The following is a 25679-nucleotide window of genomic DNA, read 5'->3' on the forward strand; positions in this document are numbered from 1 at the left end:
GGGGTCCCTGTGTTTTTGTTTGTTTATCATGTACGTCCATAAGGACCTACATGCACACATGCGGGTGACGTGATACAGAGTCCTCCCGACGGTGTCACATTATTCTACTGATCTACAGGTCATTTACCAAGATATGATGCAATGCGGCAACAAAGATCCAAAAACACTTTGCAAACGTTGAATGAGGAAGGAGATGTACACTCCGTACGATGCATTTTTTTCTACTTATTTTTATTTACAAGAAAACTCCCCAGGGCACCTTTCATAAAAAAAAAAAAAGCCAAGTAAGAACAGCCAAGCAAAGAAACAATTTTGCCTGTTAATTAGCACAAATGCACTCACTTTGGTGGGAATCTCTTAGCTATTAAGTACAAAGTTTTAGCAGCAAAACTTTCCATTTAGCTGTTTCCTTTCCTCTGTTTTGCAGTGAGTGTACTTGTTTACTGCTAGATCAAATGCAACTTAAGAGACCTCGCTCCCATGCCCAGCAGAGCTGAAAATGATCACAATGCACATTGGAATGAGAGAATAATCAATGTGACGTGCGGCAACTCAACGTTGTCAAAAAACTTAAAATTTACATAGTGTGAGAAAATTAGAGGTAACACTCACAGAGCTAAAGTATCACACAGTAATCGTAGTGCAGAGAGTACAGTATGAGAGGTCAGTTGAAGTGATTTTATTAATTCCATTCTTACAGAAGCAACAACTTTTTTCATTAAAATCATTCAGCCTTTTGTGTGTTTGCACACTGGCTGGATGCATTAAACCACAGAACCAAACCAGTATTTTTCACTATCACTCATTTGATATGACAGCATGTCAGAGTTATAGCTCAAATTCATGAAAAGTTAAGGTTTTACTGAACCATAGAAAAAGGTTTTACCTTGTCCTTGTGCTCCGCTGGTTGACTTGTTATCACGCTGCCCTCAGCACCCCTGGGAAAGGTGGCCTTACAGTTGTTCAACCACTGTGGGCAACAGAGACAACAGAATCACAGCGTTAACTATTCAGTGACAACATGCAGGTGACATTGAGACTGCAGGTTACAATATTGAACGTCCTTACAGTGAGAGCTGCCTCTTTTCTGTTGTTGTAAGTATCAAGATACTCTTGAAGTTCCAACACGCTGAATTTCATTTTTTCCAGGAAACCATAAGACATAATCTGTGAAAATAAGAGTTTTGTTGTTGAATTTGTTCAACTACCACAAACGTCATTCCGTTAAAGAAAAAAAACATCTCATGTTACTCACTGTGTCCGCATCAATAAATAGCGTTGGGCACTCCGAGCATGAAGTCAGCATCTGAGAAGACCGTAAAAGCTTTGATCCTAATCCTCTCATGCCATCGCCGAGGTAACTCACAGCGTCACAGGTCAAGGAACAAAATTTGGCCTGGATATTCTGCAAAGTACGAAAAACAGGCCCGGCTGTGACACTGTCAAAGTCGCTCTTGGATCATGTAAGGGACCTACATTGTCAGCTCCCCATTGTCAGCTTTGGTCAGTGAAGTGAACAACATCTGCTTAATAAATCTGAAGATTGTCAAGCTGAACGCATCTACAGACTGCCCCGGATTTGTAGTTATTCAGATGTTGTCTGAAAGCAAGCCTCTTTCTCTAGAGGTTAATCAGCCTCATAACTAATCCCGTTAGCCTTTCAGTTTAATTATTCACTTTGACCAGGCACACTGTTAATGGAATGCGGGGGCAATGCTGGTTACAATGCTGTCATACCTGAAACAGTGAAGAAAACACATGAAAAGTGTAGACCGCACAGGATCCATCTGAGTCAGACACAAGCTGGTTGATGTGACTTCGCCAAGCCTCCTCTGCATCGTCGCACACTGCAGGTTGGAAAGCTGCGAGGATGGCGGAGAAGAAGGGTGACGGCGGCGGTGAGGATCGGGACTCCAGCATGTCGTCTCTGTCCTCCTCGGCGAGACTGAGTGGACATGAAGCCATATTATCAACGTCTTTCTTTCCCCGGAACATTATCAACTAATGACAAAAGTTGTGAGTAGCTACCTGGGCTGGCAGCTGCCAAGCTCAAGTTCTCCTTTGTAATTAATGTGAACCATGTCCATTATCAAGCTGTCTCCGCAGTGAAATTCAAGGGGTAGTTCACTGATGGAGAGAGAGAGGTCGTCCTCGTGGACATTGGTGTCTTCATCCTCTTGTGACACCTCATGCTAAAAGAACACAGGGAAGACACACGCGTTCTCAGCAGCTGGCAAAGTTAACTAGTCGTGAACAAACACTGAGACAGCATGCGGTGAAGGTTATAATGAACTGAAATGTGTTCCCTATGTTAGACTTCACTATTAAACAGACAATTGCGTGGGTAAAATGGACACACTAACCTTGGCGTGGGACCCTATGGACACTCCTTGTGCTGTTCTCTTTTATTTGGTAATTTTCAGTGTGCATAAATTAGGCCAATCAAATAGAGTTTAAATAATTTCAGCCAGCATTGTGGCCCTGCACACTCATGTTTTGGGGCAGGCAATGTGTAAACCTTTCTTGACCTCCCACATGCCAAGAGTTTTTAGTTGTTGCTTAGAGCCACCCACACAGGAGCAATAGGTATACACATTGCCTTAAACAGACAGACAGAAAGAAAGAGATTTTTTTTTTTTTTTCTTCTATTGCTGGCTACGACCCCCTAACACTGCCACAATTAAAATAAGGCACAAACTAGCCCATAGCCCAAAGCATTATAGATTGCCTGCTTGCAGGGTTTTAGTTCATTCTCCTTTAGCATGCAACCAATGAAATAAACATCAAGAAAAGGCCGACTCATGCACTACTCTGAAGAGGGCAAATGTAGAAAAGTCACAGCGCCACAAAATAATACTTTACAAAGACTGAACCCAAAGCACATAAAACATCCAAGACACTTCCCAGGAAAAGATGCAACAGAATAGCTCCCTATTTGGCAAAATTAGTGAAGAACTCTAGTATGGAGTTGCGATAGGGATTAGTAGTTCCCAGTATCTCAGACACTTTGAAGCCCTTATTCACCCGCTGCTTCGAGTCCTCTGGCAGGTGGACATCGAAACTAGGATTTTTGGTGTTCAGGGGAGTTGAATCAGCTGAGGTTGTATCAAAAAAGGCAGAGGGAGAGTCCCTGTTACTGATCTCAGCTGTTGGAGAGAGGCTGACCATCTGCAGAAGAGACAAAGTATATTTTTGTTGAAATCTTCTCTAAATCATTTTTTTTAATAAACAATTAAGTTTTTTAGAAACAGAAAAAAGCAGAGCTCAAAACACTGGACTGAAAACTGTGACGCTGCAAAGTCTACATTCCTGAATTAGCTGTAAGCACCGACAGTGGTAGACTGGCTAACCGATCAGGAACAAGAGAGGAGGGGGATGACAGCTGTTTGGACACAAGGGCTTTCCTTGAGCTAATACTGCAAGAGGACCAGCGGTCGAGGGAGCCCCTGAACACTGCAGTGTTCATTAAAGCCTACAATTTATGTTGGACGAACAAACAGCACGTGGACAATTTTGCTATTTTTATTTAGAGATTTTAAAATTTGATCCTGTGGCTGGAAAAGCTTAATGATCATTAACGTCGAAAGGCCATATTCACTTGGGAGCTTGAATGTGCTCAGCAAGTTAATTTATGAGATATTTTGTGTGCAAAGCTGACATTAACCTGAGGGTGGCACAAGAGGAGAGCTCAAGGATTGTTTCCTCTGAATGCTCTAAGTAGCTTTCATTTGCCAATATGTTTTGTCAGGGATTATGGTTGAAATCAATATCATGATACTGATGAAAAGGTTGCTGCAGGGTTCACCAAGTAAAATGTAAGACCTTTAAGATGTTTTAAATGCCACATAGAATGCAAATTAATATAATGTTTTACTGCTTGAACAGCTGTTGGTTAGCGAATTATGTCCGCCAAAATGAAATTCAATATGCTTTAATGTTTGTATTTTAGCAAATTACAGTGTTTTTAAGACTTTTCAAAACCTGCTCATACCCTGTGGTAAAGATAATTTTCCTGATGCTTTACCAGCTAGGTCTTCCCTCCATTATGACAATAATCTATTGGCATACAGATGGAAGTGAACTTACGAGCTGTGATTGGGAGAGTATCTGGCTGGCGATGAGGGAATCTTCCTCAGACGACTCGTCTGAGTCTTCATGGGTGATCTTGCTGAGGCTGGGCATGCTGCTGGACAGCTGACTCTCCTCCAGGGGCTGCAGGTCACTCCGGTCCAGACTGTCCATGGAGCGTCTACGCACACCCCAGTTGAAGTTGTCCATAGTCTCTCCCTGCAACAGAGAACGACGTTAAGTTACCAAGTAAGTTCCAAGAAGTAAAGCACAATCCAACACACATGCACACACAAAAACATACCGTACACACACATCCACGCAACCATGCAGTGCAGGTTCAGGGAGGGGCTAGTCTCTGAGGGAGGTTTTTCCCCCCTCATAGCTAACAATGGAGGGAATACTGGAGCATAGTATCCTCACAAAGAGAGTTTTCTCAAACTACAACCAAACAGCCAAGATGATGGTGAAACTGGCAGAAAAATGTGGGTGTAGAAACACTCTGATATTGTCGGACTTAAACATTCACAGGTCTTTAGCCCCTGAGTTTGTCTGTTTCTTGTTTAAAATGCGGACGGACTTTTCAGCTGGACTCAGCCAACTTCCACATTCCACCAAAGCTCCACATCAACAGATTCAACAAGGGAGAGTTCCTGTGGCGATTAGCTTAATGCCTACCACTGATAGGAAGCAAAAGGCTTTGACTTTGTTCTATCAGCTTCTTTTTCTTTTCAAATAAACCATTTGTGGCCAAAAACAAGGTTTGTATGTGGTCAGGCCATTCGACTTGTTGTGGTGTCATTAACTTAAAAACTGACAGCGTCGCACTTTTGGCGGCCACAGCATTTGTTTTAGTTTTCAGTCCGTCTGAAATTTAAGCAGGCGCAGGGAGAACAGCTGACGCTGTTTTCCAGTGTGCAAAGTGTGCAGCTTTACATACACAGAGATGAGTTATTCCCACAGCATCACTTTGCTGAAAATGCCAAGATGTTACTGTGGTTTATAAGCTTGACTAAGAAGTACTAAAATGAAACAAAAGAGATATTCATAATTAAACAATGCAACATGAATGATGTTAAATTGAATCAGTTAGAGCAACGTTATTGCGGCAAACAATGTGAACAACAATGTGTGTATCATCAGCGTTTGGGCTTCGGTGTAAATTGACAGAACTGATTTGAGAGAGTCTAATGTTCTTCTCCTCAAGGTAAACCAACAGAAAAGTTTACTGCATGAACGTATTCAATAAATAAGTGTACACATAGTAAGGTGTTTAACTTACTGTTTGTAGTTCAAAAACAAGGATTTCAGTGTGATGTGTGTGAGAATAGCAGAACACAGTGTCTGTTTGTATTGTGTCTGTAGATGGAGGTAACATCCCATCTGCAGTTACAGTTACAGTTCTATGTACAAATGAGACCTACGACTGAGTGTACATACTATATCTTGTAAAATCAAGTGAGATCTGCAACTTCAATGAAGGGGGAAAGATGTTACTCTAATATAGGTCAGCTGTGTGTAAAATATAAAAAAAAAACAGTTTCCTCTCCATAACCAGGAAACAATAATTAAAGACTGTTTAAATCAACTGAAGATATAAACATGAGCTAAAAAGAATAAGTAACCCTGGTTAACGATACCTTATGTTGCGTTTCACTGGTGACTATCAGACTAGTAGTCCTATGTGATGTCTATGTCTACATGCTAAACCTACTGTGTTTCTAATACTCATATATCTCTCTTACACTTTGCAGAATCGGTTTTGTAAATTACACGGCATGCACACACACTTGCTTCTCTTTGCCATCGGTGGGGCAGTTCACTAAATAATCTGCACAAGCAAACGCTCTTTTAAAGAAAATGTAACATGACTAAACTTACCTGTAGCTCCTAGATAGCACAGACAGAAAAAAAAAACAGAAAAAAGAAACCCCATTACTCAGAGCAGGCAACCTGACCCAGAACAGTATACGAGTGCTCTTTGGAGTAAAATACTCTGGCACCTTTGTGCTGATCTCAGTCATGTTTCTTTTTTGTTGCTTTTGCTTCACAAGTCTGACAATGTTTATTTTCAATCAAATGTGCGAGGGGGTGAGAAGGAGAATACATTGTTTTCTTCTTTCAAAACTTTTGAGGTCCTGAAACTCACCTCTCCGTCTTCAAGCTCCACATCAAGGAAGTCAAAGTCTCTGAAGACTCTGAACTGTTGCTCTGAAGTCGTGTCGTCCGTGTTGTCTGGCTCCCGGGTCCCATCATCGGAGGACACCAGGCTGGGCTGGTGCTCCATGAGGTCCAGCTCCCCACAACTGGAGAAAATCACCTACAAGAGCAACAAAATGTCGCAAATTAAAAAGGGCTTACGGCGAGTATTACAATTCACTCAACACTGCTAAAATAAAGTGTATCTTACCGAAGGATTTTTTGTGAGCCCCACTTCTTGTCCACACAGAGACAATACATTCACCAGTTTTTCCCGTGTTCTTTTCTGCAGAGGGCAAGAGAAATGGAGATATTTTTCCACAAAAGATAATAAATAATAATAAAATGAATTAAATAGGCACCAAATAGAGCCATTATCAAATCATCACCCATTATATATTTATGAGCATTATTCTAAGAAGGAAAGAGCAGAAGTGCTCACCTGGGAAGACTGAGGCCTCTTCCAGCTGACTGGCACCAGGACGTTGTTGGAAGTGGACCCAGAGGAGGTGGAGGAGGTGCTGCGGGTCACTGCTGTGGTCCTGCTCTTCACATCTAGGCCTGGAGAACGCTGCAGGTCGTCAAAGCGCCGACCAATCACCGGCGTCTAACAGCGTGGAGGCAAACAAAGACAGACATGTGCAGTAAGAAACCTCGATGAGTCAGGGAAAGTTTGAAGAGGAGAAAGTCACTCTCTGCTTAATCAATCAATGACTCAGGCTCCATAGCAGCTCCTGTGTTTATCCGAGATGGCCGTACAGTGATCAATATTTCACGTTTCATGACTGGCATTCATCTTTTATCAGTGTTCACAATTTATACTCCGCTCGTTATTCCGAATGCGTGAAGCATTTGAGGAAAAACAAACCTTTCCTCGGCTGTATCCCTCTGCTTCATCCCACTAGATTCACACACTGTTGGCTATCTACTAAAAGTCAGTGATTCACATACAAAGGACGGTAGCAAAGAGCTGACATCATTTCCTGCCATTCATGAACTGCCCAAATAGCTCCCAGTTTAGTTCCCACACACACACACACACACACACACACACACACACACACACACACACACACACACACCACTCTGTCTGTATCTGTGACATCACTTTCCAGCTCCTGCTTGGCTAATTGTGTTTAACTTTGGAGCTTTCAAGCTAACCTCGAGGGGTTTGGTCAAAAAGAAATATCAGCATTAAGGAAGGGGAAGAATTGTTTCCTTTCCAGAAAGCTTTACACACAACCTCAAAAAGCACCGCACCCTGGAAAATACAGGAAAAAATACAGGGGAAATCAGACAAGCATTAGGCTCTCCCCGAGCTACAGGGGCTTTCAAACCAAGAACACGGTGAAAGAGAAAGCGTCTCTAACCTCAGATATGTCAAAGTGGAAATCCAGCGTTTTCCCAGGCAAAGCCTTGGAGGAGCGGTCCCATACGCGGCTGATGTCCTCATAGGAGAGGACACTTTGTGGGGATGACGGCTGCACCAAACTGGCTGATCGAGAAACCACCAGCTTCAGGATATTCAATGCTTCCCTCCAATGGACAGTCTACAGTTGACACAGACATACACACATCAATTCACCCGTACACGCAGACAAAAACCAACATGTTTCGAAAGAAACAACCACAAATGTCTTTCTGTGTGTTTTAATGCGGTTCTATTTTTGGAGACAAGTGTTCTGGTCGTTGGAGGAAAGTGTGAGAATAAGCAGAGGCCTAGCCTGCAGCCGAAGGGCAGACTGTTTATAGCTTGGGTGTGTCTACAAATTGACTGCACTGACACAAGACAGCTTTTTGGGAATCTTTCTTTTTTCCCTCCTTTTTTTTTTCCACCATGAACACTTACAAAAGGAAACACAAGACTCTTACTCAGAGCACGATGCCTAAAGGTTTCCAATGATCACATCTGACGCAGGCGATCTGAATGTTTTTCCTTTACGAGCACATACAGTCTATCTCATAGAGTAGAAGGGTTACCACATCACTACTCTATGTACAGCCATTGACTGAAAATCAATGTGAGGCACACTGTCACCACACATTTACACCTAATTATCTGCAGTAGGGCACATAGTCAAACTCACCTGGACAAATTTCTCAATTGTCTTGAGCACCTCCATGTTGAACGGTTTGGCTTGAATTCCACCCAGGTCCATGTGACTCAGGAGGCTGTAGATGATTTGTAAAAGAGTCTGCTGCATACTGGGGAGACCCTTCTCCAACAGCTGTAACAACACAACGAAATGCCATGAATTAATGTAGCACCCTTTTGAAAAGCTGTAAGATATAATTACTGTACAAGCCTTTTACTGCCACTTGGCAAATATATGATCAACTGATGTAGCTGCACAAACCTCTGCCATGTAAGTGACCAGGTTGAGGGTGATATCCGAGAAAGCCTCGTGAAGATACCGACACACCACGTTCACCCAGGAGAAGCAGTCCCGTGTGTAGGAGTGAGTTTTATACAGAGTCATGACATGAGCAAGGTTGGAGAGCTTAGCGTTCTTCTCCTCGAGGCATACCTGCGCACAAAAAGGACATTAGCTTAAAACACATTATCTTCAAGGGAAAATGAAGAAAAGACATGTTAATGGAGCCAAACCTGGGCTATCTTCTCTGCAACGTCTTGACAGAACTGCGTGGGTCCATCAAAGTTCTGCACGAGATGCGGGAGCAGGCAGAGAACGTTCAAGGGAAACCCTAATGGATGAAGCAGACATAATCCATTCAATATTTCACGCAAACATATTCACATATGGTCAATGTGCAGCACAACATTGCCACAAAACAGCGGTTTACAGACACCTAAAATCTAAGAATATCAACAATCATATAATCTGTTTTAACAATCCCATATCTACTGTTTCCTACAGTGTACCTATGGCTTGTGACGTGTCCACCACAGGCACTCGTGACACCGGTGTGAGTTGGCAGAAGAGCTGGAGCGTGAGGTCAGTGGTGGACGCGGAGGTGAAGCCCTTCAGCAGCAGCTGCTGGAGCCCGGTGAAGCTGCTCCATTGAAGCTGGCTTTGCAGCTTCTCCAGCTTCTCCCTGTTCTCCTGTTTGTCTAGCGACATGTGGCCCAGCAGCTTATTCAGCAGTCTCAAAGACATCTGATACTCAAACTCAAAGTCAGACTCCATCAGCGACACTGCCACCCAGAAGATGGTGGCCAGCAGGTTGCTGGGGTGGTTGACGTTGGTTGGGTCGTTGATGTTGTCTTTCGATGAGGAAGAGCTGCGGGTCTTGGCTAACAAAACCTGCTGTTCACAGGCTTGGATGCGGTCCAGCGTAGCGCTGCGAGGTGGATCAGACCACCTGTCCGCCTCTCCGAACTTCTTGGGGACAGAGGAGCTCCTCTGATGTCGGCTCCTCTCTTCTCTTCTAAGATTGAGCTGCCCTGTGCTCTTCCTGTTGGACAGCAGCTTGAGACTGGTGAGGAAATCTGGAGACGAGGCTCTGGAATTAAACAAACAACGAATTAAAGTCGCTGTATGTTTTTAACAAAAAGAAAAAAAATACTTTCAAAAATAAATGTATATGTACAGGAGACACACACCTTGTCAAGATAGCCATGAGATCATTGTTCTTGAGACATTCAGCCAAGTTATCCACCACAGACTCCAGAGTAAGTAATACCTCCATCACATAGCCCTGCAAAAGAGGAAAAGACAACTGCAGCTCTGTGGAGGATTTTCTTGTATCATTTAATCATACCGGAGCACGTAATTACTGACGAAAACAGATTAAAAAGCAACAGCTTGATTTAAATAATATTTGATGGACAGGTAGTTCAAGGATATACTGATTATACTTTAATGATGATCCAGGATTTCTGCCATTAGATGATTACTAGATTTGTTCATGTGCTCATAAGAGGGTCAAACATCTGGGGCATCCAACTCATTTGCTAAGCAGCATTGAATTTATGTGCTACTTCCCTAAAAAAAATACTATTTTATATTTATACTGTTATTGAGGCAATTCCTCAGTTTCTGCAAAGAAGAAATTCCGACATGGATGATCACTAAACACTTGAACCTATTGATGTCTAATGCTCTCATATCCACGTTCACATATCAAACGCATCATGTACACACACACACACACACACACACACACACACACACACACACACACACACACACACACAGAGCACTAACCTGCACCTCCTCTCCATGCTCTCCAACGACTTCCACCAGCCGTGAGAGCAGGTCGGAGACAGCGTGGGCAGAAATGGGCTGCCGGAGGGCCCGGAACACCTGGAAGGAACGGCCGGCGTAGTGACGCGATGAACTACACAAGGCCGTCTGCAGCGCCACGTCGCTGAGCAGCTGCTCCAGGTGGAAATCTAACGAGGACACAGATGAGAGCGTTCTAATCAAAATGAGAATAATTGAGTGGTGAAGTGAGGTTCTGTAGTTTACTTCATTAGCAGTGACTGTGAAGGGTTTACTGAAGGGTTACCTGACTTGGACTCTTTGAACACAGAAACCACATGTCGCAGAAAGTTTGTCAGCTGCCCAGTGCTTTTTGAGATGTAGTTCTTTGCCGAAATGTCCTCGTGGCACCACAGTGGTCCATATGCTCTATGAAACAAGTATCATAGTTACTAACAACACACAGTACATTGTCTATGTGTCTCTGTGGAGGTCCACTATTGTAGAAAGTGGGACAATTAGCTGACTGTTCTGAATAAGCCCAATCAAGCCCAAATTCAGACGTTACTCTGGTTTCGTTTAGATTAGTATTGTCCGTACTTAAACTGGCAAAAAGCAGTTCTAAACAAATTCAATTCTAAACATTTCAAGAGAGTTTGCAAGATGATTGACAGTCCTAACTGATATTTCCAAAGTGTACGATTAATCATGGTAAATGCCAGCTGCACTCACTAAATTGAAATATGTAATCTAACGTACTCATAAAAGAATCTACTGCAGTATGTAGGGAGCACCACTAGGTGGTAATCTACATCAAGAAATATGAGAAAGCATATCAGCGCATCAGAAGGTCATCTCTGCTGTGTAATATGCCTTCACAGCGTATTGAATCAGCACCTTGTGGTTAAAAACTCAATGAGCTTGTTAGTCTTCTCGTCCATTTTATTGGAAGGCACCAGCTCCTCCACCACATGCGAGATCTCCGGCAGGTTGTTGCTGCTGCCTCCCAGACTCAAACTGGACGATGTAGAAGAAGAACTCAGACCAGAGTCTGGCACAGGAGACGCTTGACACTCCCGCAGGAAGTCAAAACATCCTCCTGAACACAACAGAGGAACAGGTTTGTGATCAGAAACAGGTTACAGCGGTTCAGTTGGATGTTTGATTTTATTTCCATAACTGCAACTTGGAGGAGTAAACATGTCGGGAGCAGCATGGCCTGTGTTTTGACATGTCTGGAATTTAAATCCAATTAGCCTTGTCTACTGATAAGATGCATTTGATGTGGTAAACTGTCAAGTTTAACTACTAAATTGCTGCACAGTTAATCTCCTTGTTGTTGATTTACAAACTGATTAGTTGTGCAAAATATTACACAAATCATACAAATATAATAAACACGGGAGATGTAGATGTTACCAAGGCTGAGAGGAAAATGGGATGTTTTCTTTGGATCTCAATGGCAGTGTGAAAGAATACTATCTTTTACCATGCAAGTTGGACAAGTTGAATGGACAAATAATACATTTCACAATATCTAGACGTTTGCAAAACAAATAATCGACAGGGAGAGGTGGGGGGGGAGCCAAAACCAGCCAATCCAATCCCGAGCAGATGGCCCCAATTTGGGCAAGAGGACGAAAATAGCATAATGGAATGCTTTAATCAAGACCTTTGATGTCCTCTGTGCTCAATATTGCTTTTGACACAGTGTCCAAATATTTTCTCTCCCGATAAGAAACCTATCCATCCTCTGAAAGGATACATGTGTTGGTAGCATTCCCCTCCTGTTGTTGAAGTTTATTAGCCAGAGAAAGGAGCGATGTGTCAAGCCAAGCAGCTCTGTCGACTGGACCCAGATCTACTCCAAGCCTTTCAGTATCAATGTGTTTTAGTTGAGAGAACTCTGTTGAGTATTACTAAAAAGCTCATATTTTTACCTGAAGGTAAATATTCCGGCTTGAGACTCGGTTTGCAGGTGAGGGTCTTGGTGCCGTTGACCTCACGTGTCTGCAGTAAAACTGAGGCGATGGTCTGGAAGTTGTTGTTGCAGGACAACGTGATGAGCAGGTGGAGGAGGAGACGTTTGCTGTGCTCAAAAACCTCTGTACGGTAGTGATCCATACCTGAGGAAAGGAACGGACCAGTCAGCCTGTTTCAGTGATCTTTAAGACAAAGCAGCATTGTAGTCGAGAAGACCACCTAAACCAAAACCAGAGTGTATAGAGACCGAGGAGTTGACACCTAGTCAAGACCAAGACCAAGGCAGGGCAAATCTGAGTCAAGACCAGACCAGTGCGAGTCTCCCGCTGCATGACAAACTTATGATAAAATGTGGAACATGCAAACCTTAAGCACTCCTCATGATGATCTGAAAAATCCACATTCCCATAAAAAACAACCACAAAAAACAAATGAAGACATGTATACACATATATGTGTGGATGTATAAGTTTAACACGAGGAATGTCTTGATAAAATAATCAAAAGGCATTGCAAAGGGGAATTTTATGCGGCAGGATTTTCCTTTGTTTTCTATCAGCAAAGAAATCTAATGAGCTGAAATCTTTATTCAACATGTTCTATGACCCATTACACTTTTCTTGTTTCGTAGTTATTGGTTGCACTTGAAGCAGGGTGTTTTACATCCGGTCACAGTAATGATAATAAATAAATCAAGACAATGCACAGGCAATTCAGTGATTATTGATCTTGACTGAAGTCCTCTCTGAGACCGAGACAAGGCAGAGGAAAAATGCACAGACAGGACCTTCAAAGAGTGCTCTTGAGACCAAGATCGAGCAGTTCGGAGGGTTAAACATTATATGCCATGAGATTTTTTTCTGTATTATGTCAAATATCATAAAATGACATGGATGTTTTTTTACGGGAATGACTGATAATAATGTAAACTCACCCAAAAACAAGGCATGTAGCAGCAAAGGCAAGTGCATGGCCCAGTCCTCTCTCACACTGTGGTCAACCACCATCTCTGTCATGAAGATGACTGCTATATTGCACCTAAACCAAACAGAAACATCAACTGCTAAGACTCTCAATCAAATGAAACACAACAACACACCAAACATATCTCATCCCCAAAAGCATGACCGTGAAGTGCACAGCATCAGATTGAAAAAGCTGAGTGCTGCTGCCTTTATCTGCGGGCATTCAAAGGTAAACTGTGACAGTTTATTCAAGGTCCAAGATCAGTCTGCTCTCAAAGTAAACAGCCCTAGTTAGTTATTATTTTGAAAGAGATTTTGTTTAGACATTTTAAACTACACTCAGAATCACATTTTGCATTAATGAATGCAGCAGTCTAACCTGTGCAGTGGTCCTCTGGGAGTGATGGTCTCCGGCAAGAAATCCACCAGTGGAGCCCAACATCCTCCATTCAGAGGCATGGGCAGAGGACGGGGCTGATTGGTCTCAATGACAACCATCAGCCAATCAGCATAGGGGGGCAGAGGTTCACCTAAATTATTACAGAAAACGATAACGTTGGCATTCATCCAACACACACACACACACACACATATATGACAAATTGCGCTCAAATTGCAATCAGAGTTTGTGGAACTCAACAGCTGGACATGGCATGTGGGCAAATAACAGATTGGCGATTCATTTAAATAATGTACAACTTTATAAAATCATGAGAACTTCCATTTTGAAACTTAGTTGTCAAAGGGTGCTTTTCATTCTTACTCACATTAGTCTGCAGGACCAAGTCAGATCAAGAGTATCATGAAGACGTTTTTGGGTCACTGGCAGCAGTGCCGAGGCCCTGGGCTTGACTACTTTTATTTCAGTGCCAGTTCTCACAGAAGCCCAGGGCACTCTGCACTGCTCATGCATTAACAATGACACCATGCCGGCCACCATCTTAGCCTCCAAACCAGCCTGTGTATTCCACACTCACCAGACTATGACAACTACATTTTTTCAAAGGGTGTCTGGTACAGAAATACACTCACTCTTATCTTCGTCGTAAGATCCTCCTGAGCTGTTGCTGTAGCGTGATTCCAGGCGGTTGTGGGCTCTCATTAAGTGGCTCAGCCTGAGGTCAGGAAAAAAAAGTGATCATGATGGGCATTGGTAGGACTATAATTCATCTAATGATAAGCTTTAATATCTTGCTCCCTACCTCTCCTCATACTCCTTTACAGTCTTGGTATCATCTGTGTCAGGAAAGCTCTCTTGGCCTGCAACAACAGTATTGCTACTTGATGTGGTGCCTAGAAAAAAAGAAGAAAAAAAGAGCAAAATACTTATATTTTACAGTATGTTTAAGGAAAGTCCACTGAGAATAATCTTTAACACCGCTGGGATCTGTCCAGAGCAAACACAATTTCCTGTGGTTGGCCACAAAATGGTTCCACTGGAGCATTTCGGATTTCCTAGTTAGTTGATCCTTCCTCATTAAAAATTTCAACTGGTGTTCACTCTGTTCAGTGTTTTAGATGAAGACGCACCTGAAGCTGCTGTGGAGGCCTTGCTTGTAGCAGTGAAGCGATAGAAAGGAGGGCTATCACAGTGCTGCACCACCGGGTTGACTGGATCTGTTTGTTGCAACTCAAATATCAACTCCTCCATGGTTTGCATGGTGTTGTTGCGGCACAGATAGATCACTACCTTCTTGATCTGAAGAGATAAATCACAGAACATACGTGAGAAACTAAAAAAAAAAAGAAGTAGCTACATGGTGTTTTCCAGTTGGCCTTAATGATACATATATCTTACATATGGCAGGAGGGCGGTATCACTGCTGACGCCGCATAAGCTGATGAGAAACTGCAGGGCGGTCCTCAGATTGTTGCGCCACTTCTCATTGCAGACTAAAGCATTCCAGGAGTTTTCCATCTCTGGTCCAGGAAGGTCATCTCCATACTGACCACAGGGGTTAAAACAAGACGACATGTTAGCTGCACTGACTGATTACCAATGGCCTATTTCATCACGTTTCCCCAACACGACTTTACCTTGGCGGTCATGAACATGAGGTTATTGAGAACCATAGATGTGGCCTGTAAGGAGCCCCAGCCACTGCCCTTCAGTTGGTGGGATGAACCTGTGCTGGTCGTCCGGATAGAAGCGTTGTAATCCGAGGTGCATGATGTGAAGACCGGGAGCAGCAGGCCGCTGTCCACCAGCTCAATGTTACTGAGCCAGGGAAGGAGGTAGGTCAGCATGATCTGCCTCCCATTAGGATGAGTGGTGGGGAACCTCTGGCTAACCTCTGGAACAAGCAGGAGAAAAGGCAACGTTAACATCAGAAAATCATCAGCGGGGACTTCTGGGTTTATATTCTACATGGAAATCAAACATGCTGTGTACTCAGCTTCACCATAATCATCAGTTTAATCCTGAACCGCATATGAATTCAATTTAAGCCTGGGATTCCCTTACTCGATTTAAGCTCTCAGTGTTTCTGTGGTCAGTGGGAGTGTCCATCTACACAGTATTTGTGTGGGCGGTGGGAGAGGAAGACTATTGAGCGCGCAGCATTTAGTGGGAAACCATAAGAAGATGACAAGCCTGAGAGAGTATTACAGCGGGCGGAAATACCACGGCTAGCCCTACTGTGGCCAAACACACGCAGCACAGATATATGACATCAACAGCTACCTGAGAAAAGAGGAAGTGTGAGTTCAGGGTACATGCTGGCCAGCTGGCTGGAGAGCTGGGGCAGGGAGACACTGTACAGAGGTGGCAGTGGACCGTGGGTGCCGTAGAGGATGCTGTTTGGCTTCTGCTCTGTAATCTTCTTAGAGTACACAAACAACTTTGCTTCAAGAATCTGTTCAAAGAAAGAGGAGAAGTGTGTCATTTATCCATTAAACCCTACGCGGAAGCACAAGAAGCAGCTGTGTTTGTGTATCTCACCTGCATTAGCTGCATTGAAATCTCATAGATTTCTCTGTTGGTGTCTGATGCCTTGAAGAGGACCAGATTCAGCAGTGTTACGATATCACTTGGATAGTTTCTGCTAGTTAGGACACAGAGAGAAAGAAATAACTTAATGGCTCAGTATTAATATCTTAAGTGTCCCACATAATGTTTGGGATCATGTTTAAGCACAAAAGGAAGTCCAACTTCAGATAAATAACGAGCTCTTTAAGAGGATCAGCTGAGGTGATCCTCTTAAAGAGCTAGTTTGCTGTCGGTTTCCCCACTTGGGCTAGAAAACCGGATGATCATAGCGGATGGAACATAACATGAAGACTGTGTTTGTGCACAGGCAGCTGACCTTAACTGGCTGAACAGACAGCAGAGAGAATGTGAGATTTTCCTACCTGCTGCCACAGACTGTAGCGATGGCTTTGAAGCAGCCTGAGGCGAGCTGGTAGGAGCCTGTGTAGCAGCGATCCACAGCCCAGTTGAATAGGTTGACCTGGTCGGCGTTGAGCTCCAGGAGCAGGATGACGACTTCACAGCCAAGCTGGTGGACCTGAGCCAGGAGCAGATACCAACACAGACATATTTTTTAAGCATCACCTCTATTCTATTGATTTTACGCGACACAAATATCTGAGGCTGTGTGTATTTCTCCAAGATCCAGGAGACTGAGTGTAAAATCATTCCAATAGCTTTACTCATACTGTCATACAGCAAATATGATAAATTACATTTTCTTGGCTACCTGCCCAGTGCCTGCTACACATCAAGCCACGTACTGATAGGATAAGGGCTCAAAGTCAATTTGACAAGGAGGAATGTGTTCAATAAACATGCAGGTGATTTATCTCGTATCACAGTAAACTGGAAAAAAAAGAGAACATCAGACAAATTTATTTTGATACAAAAACTCTCTTCACTACTTGCCAGCAATCCTGCAAGATAATGGCGAGCACTTGGCAATGTCTAGTCTTGGGCTCTTAGACAAAGCAGGCCTCAGTAAGCGATCAGAAGGGGGGGCTTTCTGGGTCAGCTCTTTGTTTAAATGCGCCGCGGTGGTAAAGCATTGGCCACATACCCGCTGATCCTGACAGGCGAGTATATTATCCAGCCACTTGTAGAGGTATCCGTCTGGAGAGAGGCCAACGTTATCAAACACAGGCCCGCAGCACAGCACGGCAGACATGGCCTGGAAAAACAAACAAGTCAACAGTTGCAACACTGCACACGGCTCAGAATGGCCGCAGGAGGTACGTGTCGAGGCTCCCAGGAGCCTTTTCGTGTGACTTTACACGGCAGCGCTCGTGTTTACCGATCAACAAAGTCTGTCGTTACTTTAAACCTAAAGATAGACGGATTTACGCTCACGGTCACACTTCAGTTCAGGAGAGAGAGAGAGAGAGAGAGTGCTGTACTTGAGATAGTATTTGTCTCGTGGGTGGAGAAGAGTCCGTACCAAACAACAGAATTACATTTAAAGCAGATAAAGAATGGGGGGATTTTTCTCTGATGCAGCACCACCTAGTGATGCAGGGCGCCTTTCACAGAAGTGATTTGCTAGCACGTACAGTAGATTGCAAAAGGTGGCAGCATCTCGTCAGCAAAATAGGTTAGATGGTTATAAACACAAAGCATATTTCACTGTATCATTCTACAATAGACAGAGGAAATATGTGGACTTATTCTGCACTTGTTCTCAAACATACGCTTTGTAATTGAATAAAAACTAGATCAAGACACGTGTTTCTATTTCTTCTAGGCATTAATAATAATACAAGTAATATTATTTCATGTAATAGTTTGTGGAAGGCAATAGATTGTATTATGCGTGTTTACCTTTAGGGCACAATATTGATATCTTGTGATCTGGTGATTCCTGTCACTGTAGCGGTCCAGAGGGGTGAACATGATGCTGAAAGGACCGGCCCACTGACTGAAGAGGAGGAAGAGGTGATGCCGCAGGCTCTGCTGTGGAAACAGGAAGCGCCTGTGGTGCACTGGGGAGGGAGACATGAAAGTCTGTTCTAGGTCTGCTCATTGAGAGAGTAAGGAGTCAGCGATAAAAACAAATTCAGGCATCTTAAACCCTTAACTAAGTACTAAAAGTGCATTTCACGACATGATAACAAGGTACTGATGTCCCTTGACAGATCATTAGCCATTCAGTGGGGACCTGTGAAGGCTTGGCAACCCATGAGTCATCATCTATCCTTGGCTGCTCTGTCCTTAAGCTGCACTATTTTTGGATCTACTCCCCTTGGGCTACCTCCACATCAAGATCAATACCGGGAGTCTTGTGCTCCATGCGATGTGCTAACCCCAGCCGAACGGGAGCCTATTATAGAATTCACAATCCACAAATTGATGAAAAGGACAGATAGATTGTATCCAGGCATCCAAATGAAAACAACACATTCAGCAATTTATCAATCCGACCTGCAGAGCATTCACAAGAAAGGCCGTTCAGGCTTTTAGTACCTGGCACACATTGGATGAGGTTGGCCACCATTGCGCTGAAGTGAGCTCGGATGTCCTTGAGGATCTCTGCATCTTTGTCATTCTCAGCTTCCAGGAGCATCCGGTTTAGCTCCACATACTCCAGGAAGAGGGCGCCCAGGGCGAGGGTGTCACGTTCCAGAGCTCCGTTTGTACTGTAGGAAAAACAGGGAGACGCCCAGTGAAAACAAATTACAAACCAAACGGAAATATTTCAACATGTATTAATGCTCAGGAGTCATGTAACACAAGGGTTATAGCTTGATGATCTTGTTTTGATCTTACTTGTGCGTACAGTGAGTATGATACTGTACAGTGTGGGGCTGTAATGTGACAACAAATGCCACACTAACCTGTCACTGATGACACCTGCATCAGCCAGCAGCTCGAAGATCCGCAGCAGCTGCAGTCTCAGCAGGTCTCGTCGTTCACGCCGCTTCTTGTTCTGCAAACAATTGTTAAGAAGTACCCATATTATTATGAATCTTTATTTAGTGACTGAGATGTTCTGAGACACGTCGGCTCTCTGATAACGTCACAGAGCACTATCGAGTTCATTCACAAATGACGTCAAGCTGTATATGTTTTGGTTTTGTTGTGTACTGTGCTGTAAATACCAACCTCAGGTCTCCTTTCTAACGCTTCCTTCATTAGGGGATGTAGCTCTTCCACAAGTTCCCTGTGTGCAGGCAGTCAAAATACACACAAGTCATCTTAAGGTAAAATGCATTATCAAACAACCATCGTAAATACAGTTCATTAAATGGACAAATTACACTTCAGTAAGACTGCTGTTATTTTCTAAGGAAAAAGAGATTTGAGGTAAAAAAAAAAGAAAGATTTTTCAGAAACAGATGCAGTTATAAATAGTAACAACGCATCACTCAACTATAATCCCCTGTTTATTTTCTCTGTAAATCCACACAAATACAGGTCAACTTGCACTTTTAATACAGAGAAAATAATGGATTAGACAAACTTTAATTTGACTGGTCCTGTGCCATTAAAAGGGACAATAATACCTCAATAATATTTTGATGTTGTGCTGCTATCCATCTTTAAAACCAATGTGTCAATCAATTATAGTAAAAATGATGCTTTCTGATATACCTGAAAACAAGGGAATTGGTGCGACCAAAACCCAGAACCAGTGACTCTGTCAACTCGATGCTCTCCGCTCTCATCAGTGGAACCAACTGCTTCAGGAGCCAAGCCACAGATGGGCTCCCGATGACCTGAAACATCAAACACCGACGGTTCAGTCACACACATCAATGTCCCACGCTGCTTGAACATCACTAATTACACAGGGCTGCATTAAGGTGTTTCTGTGAAGTTAACAATACGCCGGCATGCTGCTCCATTCATGTGACATAGCTGCTGTGAAATTCGATGCTTAGAGTTTGAATATCAACAAGCTCCGGATGAACACCTGATCCTGGAGAGACAAAGCACTCGGGGACTTAATAGGCAGCTACCTTGCTATCGTAGCTGACACCGCTGTCGGGCGTGGCGGCTGTGATCTCAGGTGTCGATGCTCTCAGGTGGCCGGGGCTCATGATACTGGGCTTGGCTACCCCGAAGCAAAGGATAAGGTAGTTTCTCCACAGGGTGACGTAATTGTCCCCGCTGCCAGACGTGTTGGTCTTCTTCGCATACACTGGGTTACTGGTGAATCACACAAAAAGAAAGCCATTGTTTTTATCTGAGCTGTGTATAACAAGGGATCTTGAGGAGGTATGCAACGGGGAAGTGGTACCAAGTGGCTATTCTTAAAACGAGAATGTTCAAGGACACTTACTTTGGGTCTACCAGGGGCATGAGCATCTGCATTCGAGTGAAGGCGTAGGGCCAGGCATAGCTGAGGGCTGTGGAGCAGTGCTTGGGTAGGTTGTCCTGTCGGAGGAGGCTGTATACACACAGCACCCAGGGGTCCTTCACGGACTGGGCAAAGATCCACAGGTGTGAGGGGCTCCGAATGTCATAATGGCTGTTTACGAGCAGCGCGTTCCACTCCACGAGCCACTGAAGGTCCACGTGGTGGCCAGCCGGCTGGGCAACCTGCAAACAAGCAAGCGGCACAGTAGGGTCAAAGGTGACGACTGAACAACTCGTCCAAATAGCAACATTTCTTTTTCGTCTCTCTCTTCATCCTGATGTTTAAGAATAATGATTTAAATGTAAATAATGCAGTTATTAAAAGAAATTCCTCATCAGATAATCAAATGGAATATTTAGAAAAACGCATGCGTATACGGACATTTACTGTATTATCCCTTTCTCAATACATCTTAGCGTCATGTTGAGAGCGTGATGATTACATAAGTCAGAGTCAAAAGGTCAACAGCTGCTCAGTTCCAGCTGTTTGTTCCTCTTTCACACGCTAGATTACGAAACCAAGCTTCTGTTTTACAGTCGACGTATCAAGCATTTGCTGTTTTGTGAACCAGTTTGGAGTTTGTTTGGAGCTACAAACAACTTACCGTGTCAGAGACTGTCACATTGACAAAACTCTCCAGGATTACAGGGCTGAGCTGGTCCATGATCTCTATCATTGGTTTATCATCATCCTGCGGTTGACAAAAAAAGACATCGAATCACAGTTTGTAAACGCAGTCATCAAACTTTAAGGTATTCTGTCAGTTTAACGTTGTCCCATTTACCTCAGACTGCCCGATGGTCATAAATAGACTTCGTATCTCTTTCAGTATGGCGATGGCAAGTCTGCGGGTGCTCAGCTGACAGGAGCAGAGCAGTACGAGTGCCAGTCCCTCCACTGCATGCAGCACAGTGGAGTGAGGACCTCGCTCTGCCGGCATCTTAACACTTGAGCTGGACTGCAGCAGCTGTGACATAAACATGGAAAGAAAACAAAAGCTGATTTTTTAAAAAAGCATGATTTAAATGAGACTTTAGCACATAACATTTTTATTTCTAGAACAGGTATTTGTCAAGTGTTGGAGCAGAATAAACCTGAATGAGTTTGATTACTCTTCACCACTTGTGAAAGGCACAAAAATATGTCGCGACTGACACAAAGGTGCGTTCTGTACCTCGGCTGTGTGTACTTTAGCGGTGTCATAGCTCTTCCCTGGGGCGGCCAGCGTTAGTTTCCACTGAGTGAGCAGTTGCAGCAGTAATTTGATTGACGTATCCAACAGTCCCTGGTGAGTGTCTTGGACCTCACGCAACAGGAAGTTAGTGAATCCAAACAGAACGTCGTCGCGCCAGTCGGAGAAGTCAACCAGCAGACTTTGCAAAGAATTCTGGGCAATGAGACGCAGCTCGTCGTCCATGTGGATCGTCAACCTGACAAAGAAGACAAAGAAAAACTAGAATCAAACAGGTTTCTTTAGAGGTGTTACATTAAGTCCCTTATCTTCTACCAATGAGAAGGTTTCATTTCAGATAAATTTAGCCTGAAGATTAACCGGCGGGCAAGATGTCAACAGTGCAAAAATCGTATCCATCTCATCTGAGTCACTTCTTTAAATTTAGCTAGCGTAAATTTGCCTGCTGTGTATGATAAGATAAATTGTCGAGCTCCCAGTTGCCTCACATCTGAAACAAGCATTAAGTAAGAAAACAAACTGAAAAGTGCTGATCAGGATTGAAACTACTTTGTCATCTATGGATGGTAAGTGCGCTTTCATCAGACGAGGGTTTGTCAAATCGACAGAAATCTGAATAAAACCCCAGATTCTGAGTCTTCAAACAGTAATGAAAATGAAAGCTGCATATATGACATTGTTTTAAACACAGTAAAGTAAATAACCATTATGTGTGGATACTGTATAAATACACAAACACACATTTTACAATTATATATTTTAAGTATTCTCTTAGGTTAAACTGGGATAGCAGGAAATTCAGGTTCTTACTGTGGCCGCTGTTTTTCTCCTAAACACAAACATTAATAGCACTTGATTCGATCTCTTCCCGTTAATTATCTTGTCAGGCAGTGGGAGTGTGCCGCCAGTGCTTTGTCTTCCTCATAAAGGTGCTTTCCTCATAAAGGTGACTCACCGAGAGAGCAGGTCTATGAGCTCTGGCTTGGACATCCCGTCAGGCAGGATGCGAGGAACGGCAGCGACACACGTCCTGAACAAGTCAATCTTGGGCTTTCTTTCACCTCTGTTAAGAACACATTTTACAGTAGGTTTTAACGGCGAAAGCTTGCTTTCAATGTGTTCAACTGTCAAGTGTAAACTGAACTAGCATTGGGATAAATAACCAGATTGTCATCCAGGGTTAATTAAGTTAAAGTAGAGTTTATGATGGGGCTGGAAACATTTTTAACACTCGTGAGTTTTACTGACTTGAATTGTTTTGGCTTCGAGGCTGACAGAGAGGCGTGTGCACTTACGTGATCATGTCCTCAGGCTCCTTGTTCAACATCTGAGCATTAGTCATCATCATGCAGCGTCCCACCTCTTTGTCCAGGTGTCTGAGGATATTGTCAATAGCCTTCCGCACATGAAAGTAATACTGTGACATCCCTGGAGAAGAAAGAAAAACTGTTGATACCGCTGCTACTCATCTGCACACGGCCATTTAAATTCCACATTTGATGCATAAGCTGTCACAGCATTCCTGACCACGGTCTGTCTCACTCACCAATGACTTTGGCCTCCTCATCTGTCAGCGTTTTGCTCAGGTATGTCTTCTTGACTCGGAGTGTATTCCCAGAGGGTAAAGTGCAACCAGTGTTAGGCATGGGAGGCTCGCCATCCTTCTGCTGCAATTTATCGGCTATGACCAGGAATGCTCTCAGACCAATATTCATTCTCTGCACAAAAAAAGTTCAGCTGGTTTTTAATCAATTTTCAATATTGCATTATTTGTCCTGCGAGAAAATGTGAGTAAACACAGCAGACAATGAAACACCACTTCAGCTGGAAAAAAAATCAATTGTATCAGCAGTTACTGCAGTTTCAGGACGTAAACAATAGATTATTATAGATTGTTCTGTTGCCTTACAATTGAGGGAAATGCTGTGACACAAAGTTGTAAGTCGAGTGGATATACAGTAGTCTCTATTTGACTTCATGCGCCCCTCATATATTCAAAGAATCTGTCAAATTAGCTGAAAATATTTTTTAAACCTATTTGTAACCACAGCAACACTATGTTTATTTCACATTTACTTTATACGAGACAAACTGTGGATCTGTAAGAAGCCCAGGACGGTTTATGACAAAGAAGCAGTTAGTATCATTTCTTTCAGAGAATTATATTTTGATAAAGAGCTAAAGGGGGCATTTTCTTCTTCTCTACATTTTTCTATAAACACATTGAACTGTATAAGTGAATGTTGAATGCGTACCTCTGGATTAAGACTAAAGGCTTTTGCTGGTTTCCCGACATAAAGAAGGTCGAAGATAATCTCTCTCATGGCAAAATCAAGCCTTTCCTGTAATGAAATACGAAGAGAAAATGTGTTAAATATGATGTCATGACTGTCAAGAGATACAAGTTTCAATAAGAGACCTTGTATTGGTATATTTAACATACAGTTACGTGAATTATAATTTGTGTGACTTCTCTATAGTGCAGTATAGCACATTATTGTGTTTACCTGTGCAATGAACTGGATGATTTTGACAAAGATATTGAGAGGCATGTCTCTTGGTACCACACTGCGGGAGCCTTTGGGGAAAAGCGTTGTTATAATGGTGTTGAGGCGACTGTGGACACAGAGAGACCAAACACGTTATGAGGAGACCTTTAACAAACATTTAAAAAAGTTTGATGAAATGTACAGAGAAAACTGTAATAAATTGGTTTACTCCATCGCTTGAGAGGAGGTTTATTTTGGCTTGACCCATTTGGTATTCTTGTGGCTCATAACAACGTCTCAAAAGAAAAGAAAAAAGCATTCCTTTTTTGGCTAACACCACTAAAATAAGTAACAAAGACAGAGGGTTTGCAGTAAAAAGGCAAGTTTTTCCTTCCCCTAAAGCCAGAATCAATGCCGACTGAAAATGATCATCACAGAAAAAAAGTAGTAAAAGCAGTCCACAGCTCTTCCTCTTTGACTGAGATCAAAGAGTTCCTAGATATTTACCCCTGCGTTGCAGTGTTGCTCTCACACTTGATTCTGATCATGTAGACCCACAACAGTCGATACAAGGACTCCAGTGCAACACGAGCCATCTTAGGGTCTCTGCTCTGTAATAAAATACAGTTATGAAACAAAGTCAATGACAGAAAAGCTTTTCAACAAGTGGCAGCCTAAAGGTTTATTGTAAGTTATGATATGATTACTAAATGACAGGGATCTGTAATCACACAAGGCTCATATTTTGGACTCATCATTTATATTGGACCTCCAAGTCAAAGTCAGCTTCTTTCAGCTAAGACTCTTAGCTAAAGTCAAAAGACCTGCAGAGAGTTATCCCTGCTTTTATCACCTCCAGGCTGGACTATTGTAATTCTTAGTATGCTGGAATCAGCAAAACAACATCTATCGCGCCTTCAGGCGGTGCAGAACTCTGCAGCGAGACTTTTAACTGGAACACGCAGGCCTGAACACATTTCACCGAGTTTAAAATCCCTTCATTGGCTACCTGTAGAGTACAGAATTCATTTTAAAATGTTGTTCTTTGTTTTTAAAGTGTTTAAATGGCGGCGCCCCCGTTTATCTGTCTGACCTGCCGCTGCCCTATACCCCACCTCGCTCACTACGATCTCTCGGCCAACAGCTTTTAGTTGTTTTCCGAAAACAAAAATGACAACCCGGGCCGACCGGTCCTTCTCTGTCGCTGCCCCTAAGCTCTGGAACAACCCTCCCCTTCACATTAGGTTGTCATCCAGTTTACCAATGTTTAAAAGTCATTTAAAAACCTA

General features: G+C 43.1%; 1 protein-coding gene across 9 annotated transcripts in view; it reads right to left on the reverse strand.

Moving 5' to 3' along the window:
* Positions 1–25679, reverse strand: part of frya (furry homolog a (Drosophila)) — a 52231-nt gene that overhangs the window by 2578 nt on the left and 23974 nt on the right. For 5 of the 9 annotated variants that reach the window (XM_068715044.1, XM_068715007.1, XM_068715027.1 and 2 more), the window contains exons 12-58: positions 24898–25001; positions 24409–24517; positions 24157–24243; positions 23448–23619; positions 23197–23329; positions 22857–22964; positions 21884–22139; positions 21494–21676; positions 21314–21400; positions 20632–20891; positions 20309–20498; positions 19941–20065; positions 19452–19509; positions 19184–19275; positions 18813–18985; positions 18171–18331; positions 17413–17523; positions 16733–16887; positions 16323–16425; positions 16065–16236; positions 15419–15675; positions 15180–15326; positions 14912–15080; positions 14584–14674; positions 14414–14496; positions 13761–13911; positions 13351–13454; positions 12374–12559; positions 11331–11532; positions 10741–10862; positions 10437–10624; positions 9833–9927; positions 9152–9732; positions 8876–8973; positions 8625–8795; positions 8355–8495; positions 7638–7817; positions 6710–6874; positions 6479–6553; positions 6218–6388; positions 4087–4287; positions 3025–3168; positions 2029–2192; positions 1738–1945; positions 1256–1405; positions 1069–1167; positions 887–970 (exon numbers count right to left, since the gene is read on the reverse strand). In XM_068715044.1, the coding sequence (XP_068571145.1) occupies positions 887–970; positions 1069–1167; positions 1256–1405; positions 1738–1945; positions 2029–2192; positions 3025–3168; positions 4087–4287; positions 6218–6388; positions 6479–6553; positions 6710–6874; positions 7638–7817; positions 8355–8495; positions 8625–8795; positions 8876–8973; positions 9152–9732; positions 9833–9927; positions 10437–10624; positions 10741–10862; positions 11331–11532; positions 12374–12559; positions 13351–13454; positions 13761–13911; positions 14414–14496; positions 14584–14674; positions 14912–15080; positions 15180–15326; positions 15419–15675; positions 16065–16236; positions 16323–16425; positions 16733–16887; positions 17413–17523; positions 18171–18331; positions 18813–18985; positions 19184–19275; positions 19452–19509; positions 19941–20065; positions 20309–20498; positions 20632–20891; positions 21314–21400; positions 21494–21676; positions 21884–22139; positions 22857–22964; positions 23197–23329; positions 23448–23619; positions 24157–24243; positions 24409–24517; positions 24898–25001 (7266 nt within the window). The other 4 variants (XM_068715017.1, XM_068715036.1, XR_011103396.1 and 1 more) reach the window with 3 other exon arrangements.

The sequence above is a fragment of the Cebidichthys violaceus genome, unplaced genomic scaffold (genome assembly GCF_023349555.1).
Source record: "Cebidichthys violaceus isolate CVI_PGR_0920_01 unplaced genomic scaffold, fCebVio1.0.p SCAF_1, whole genome shotgun sequence".
Lineage (NCBI taxonomy): Eukaryota > Metazoa > Chordata > Actinopteri > Perciformes > Stichaeidae > Cebidichthys > Cebidichthys violaceus.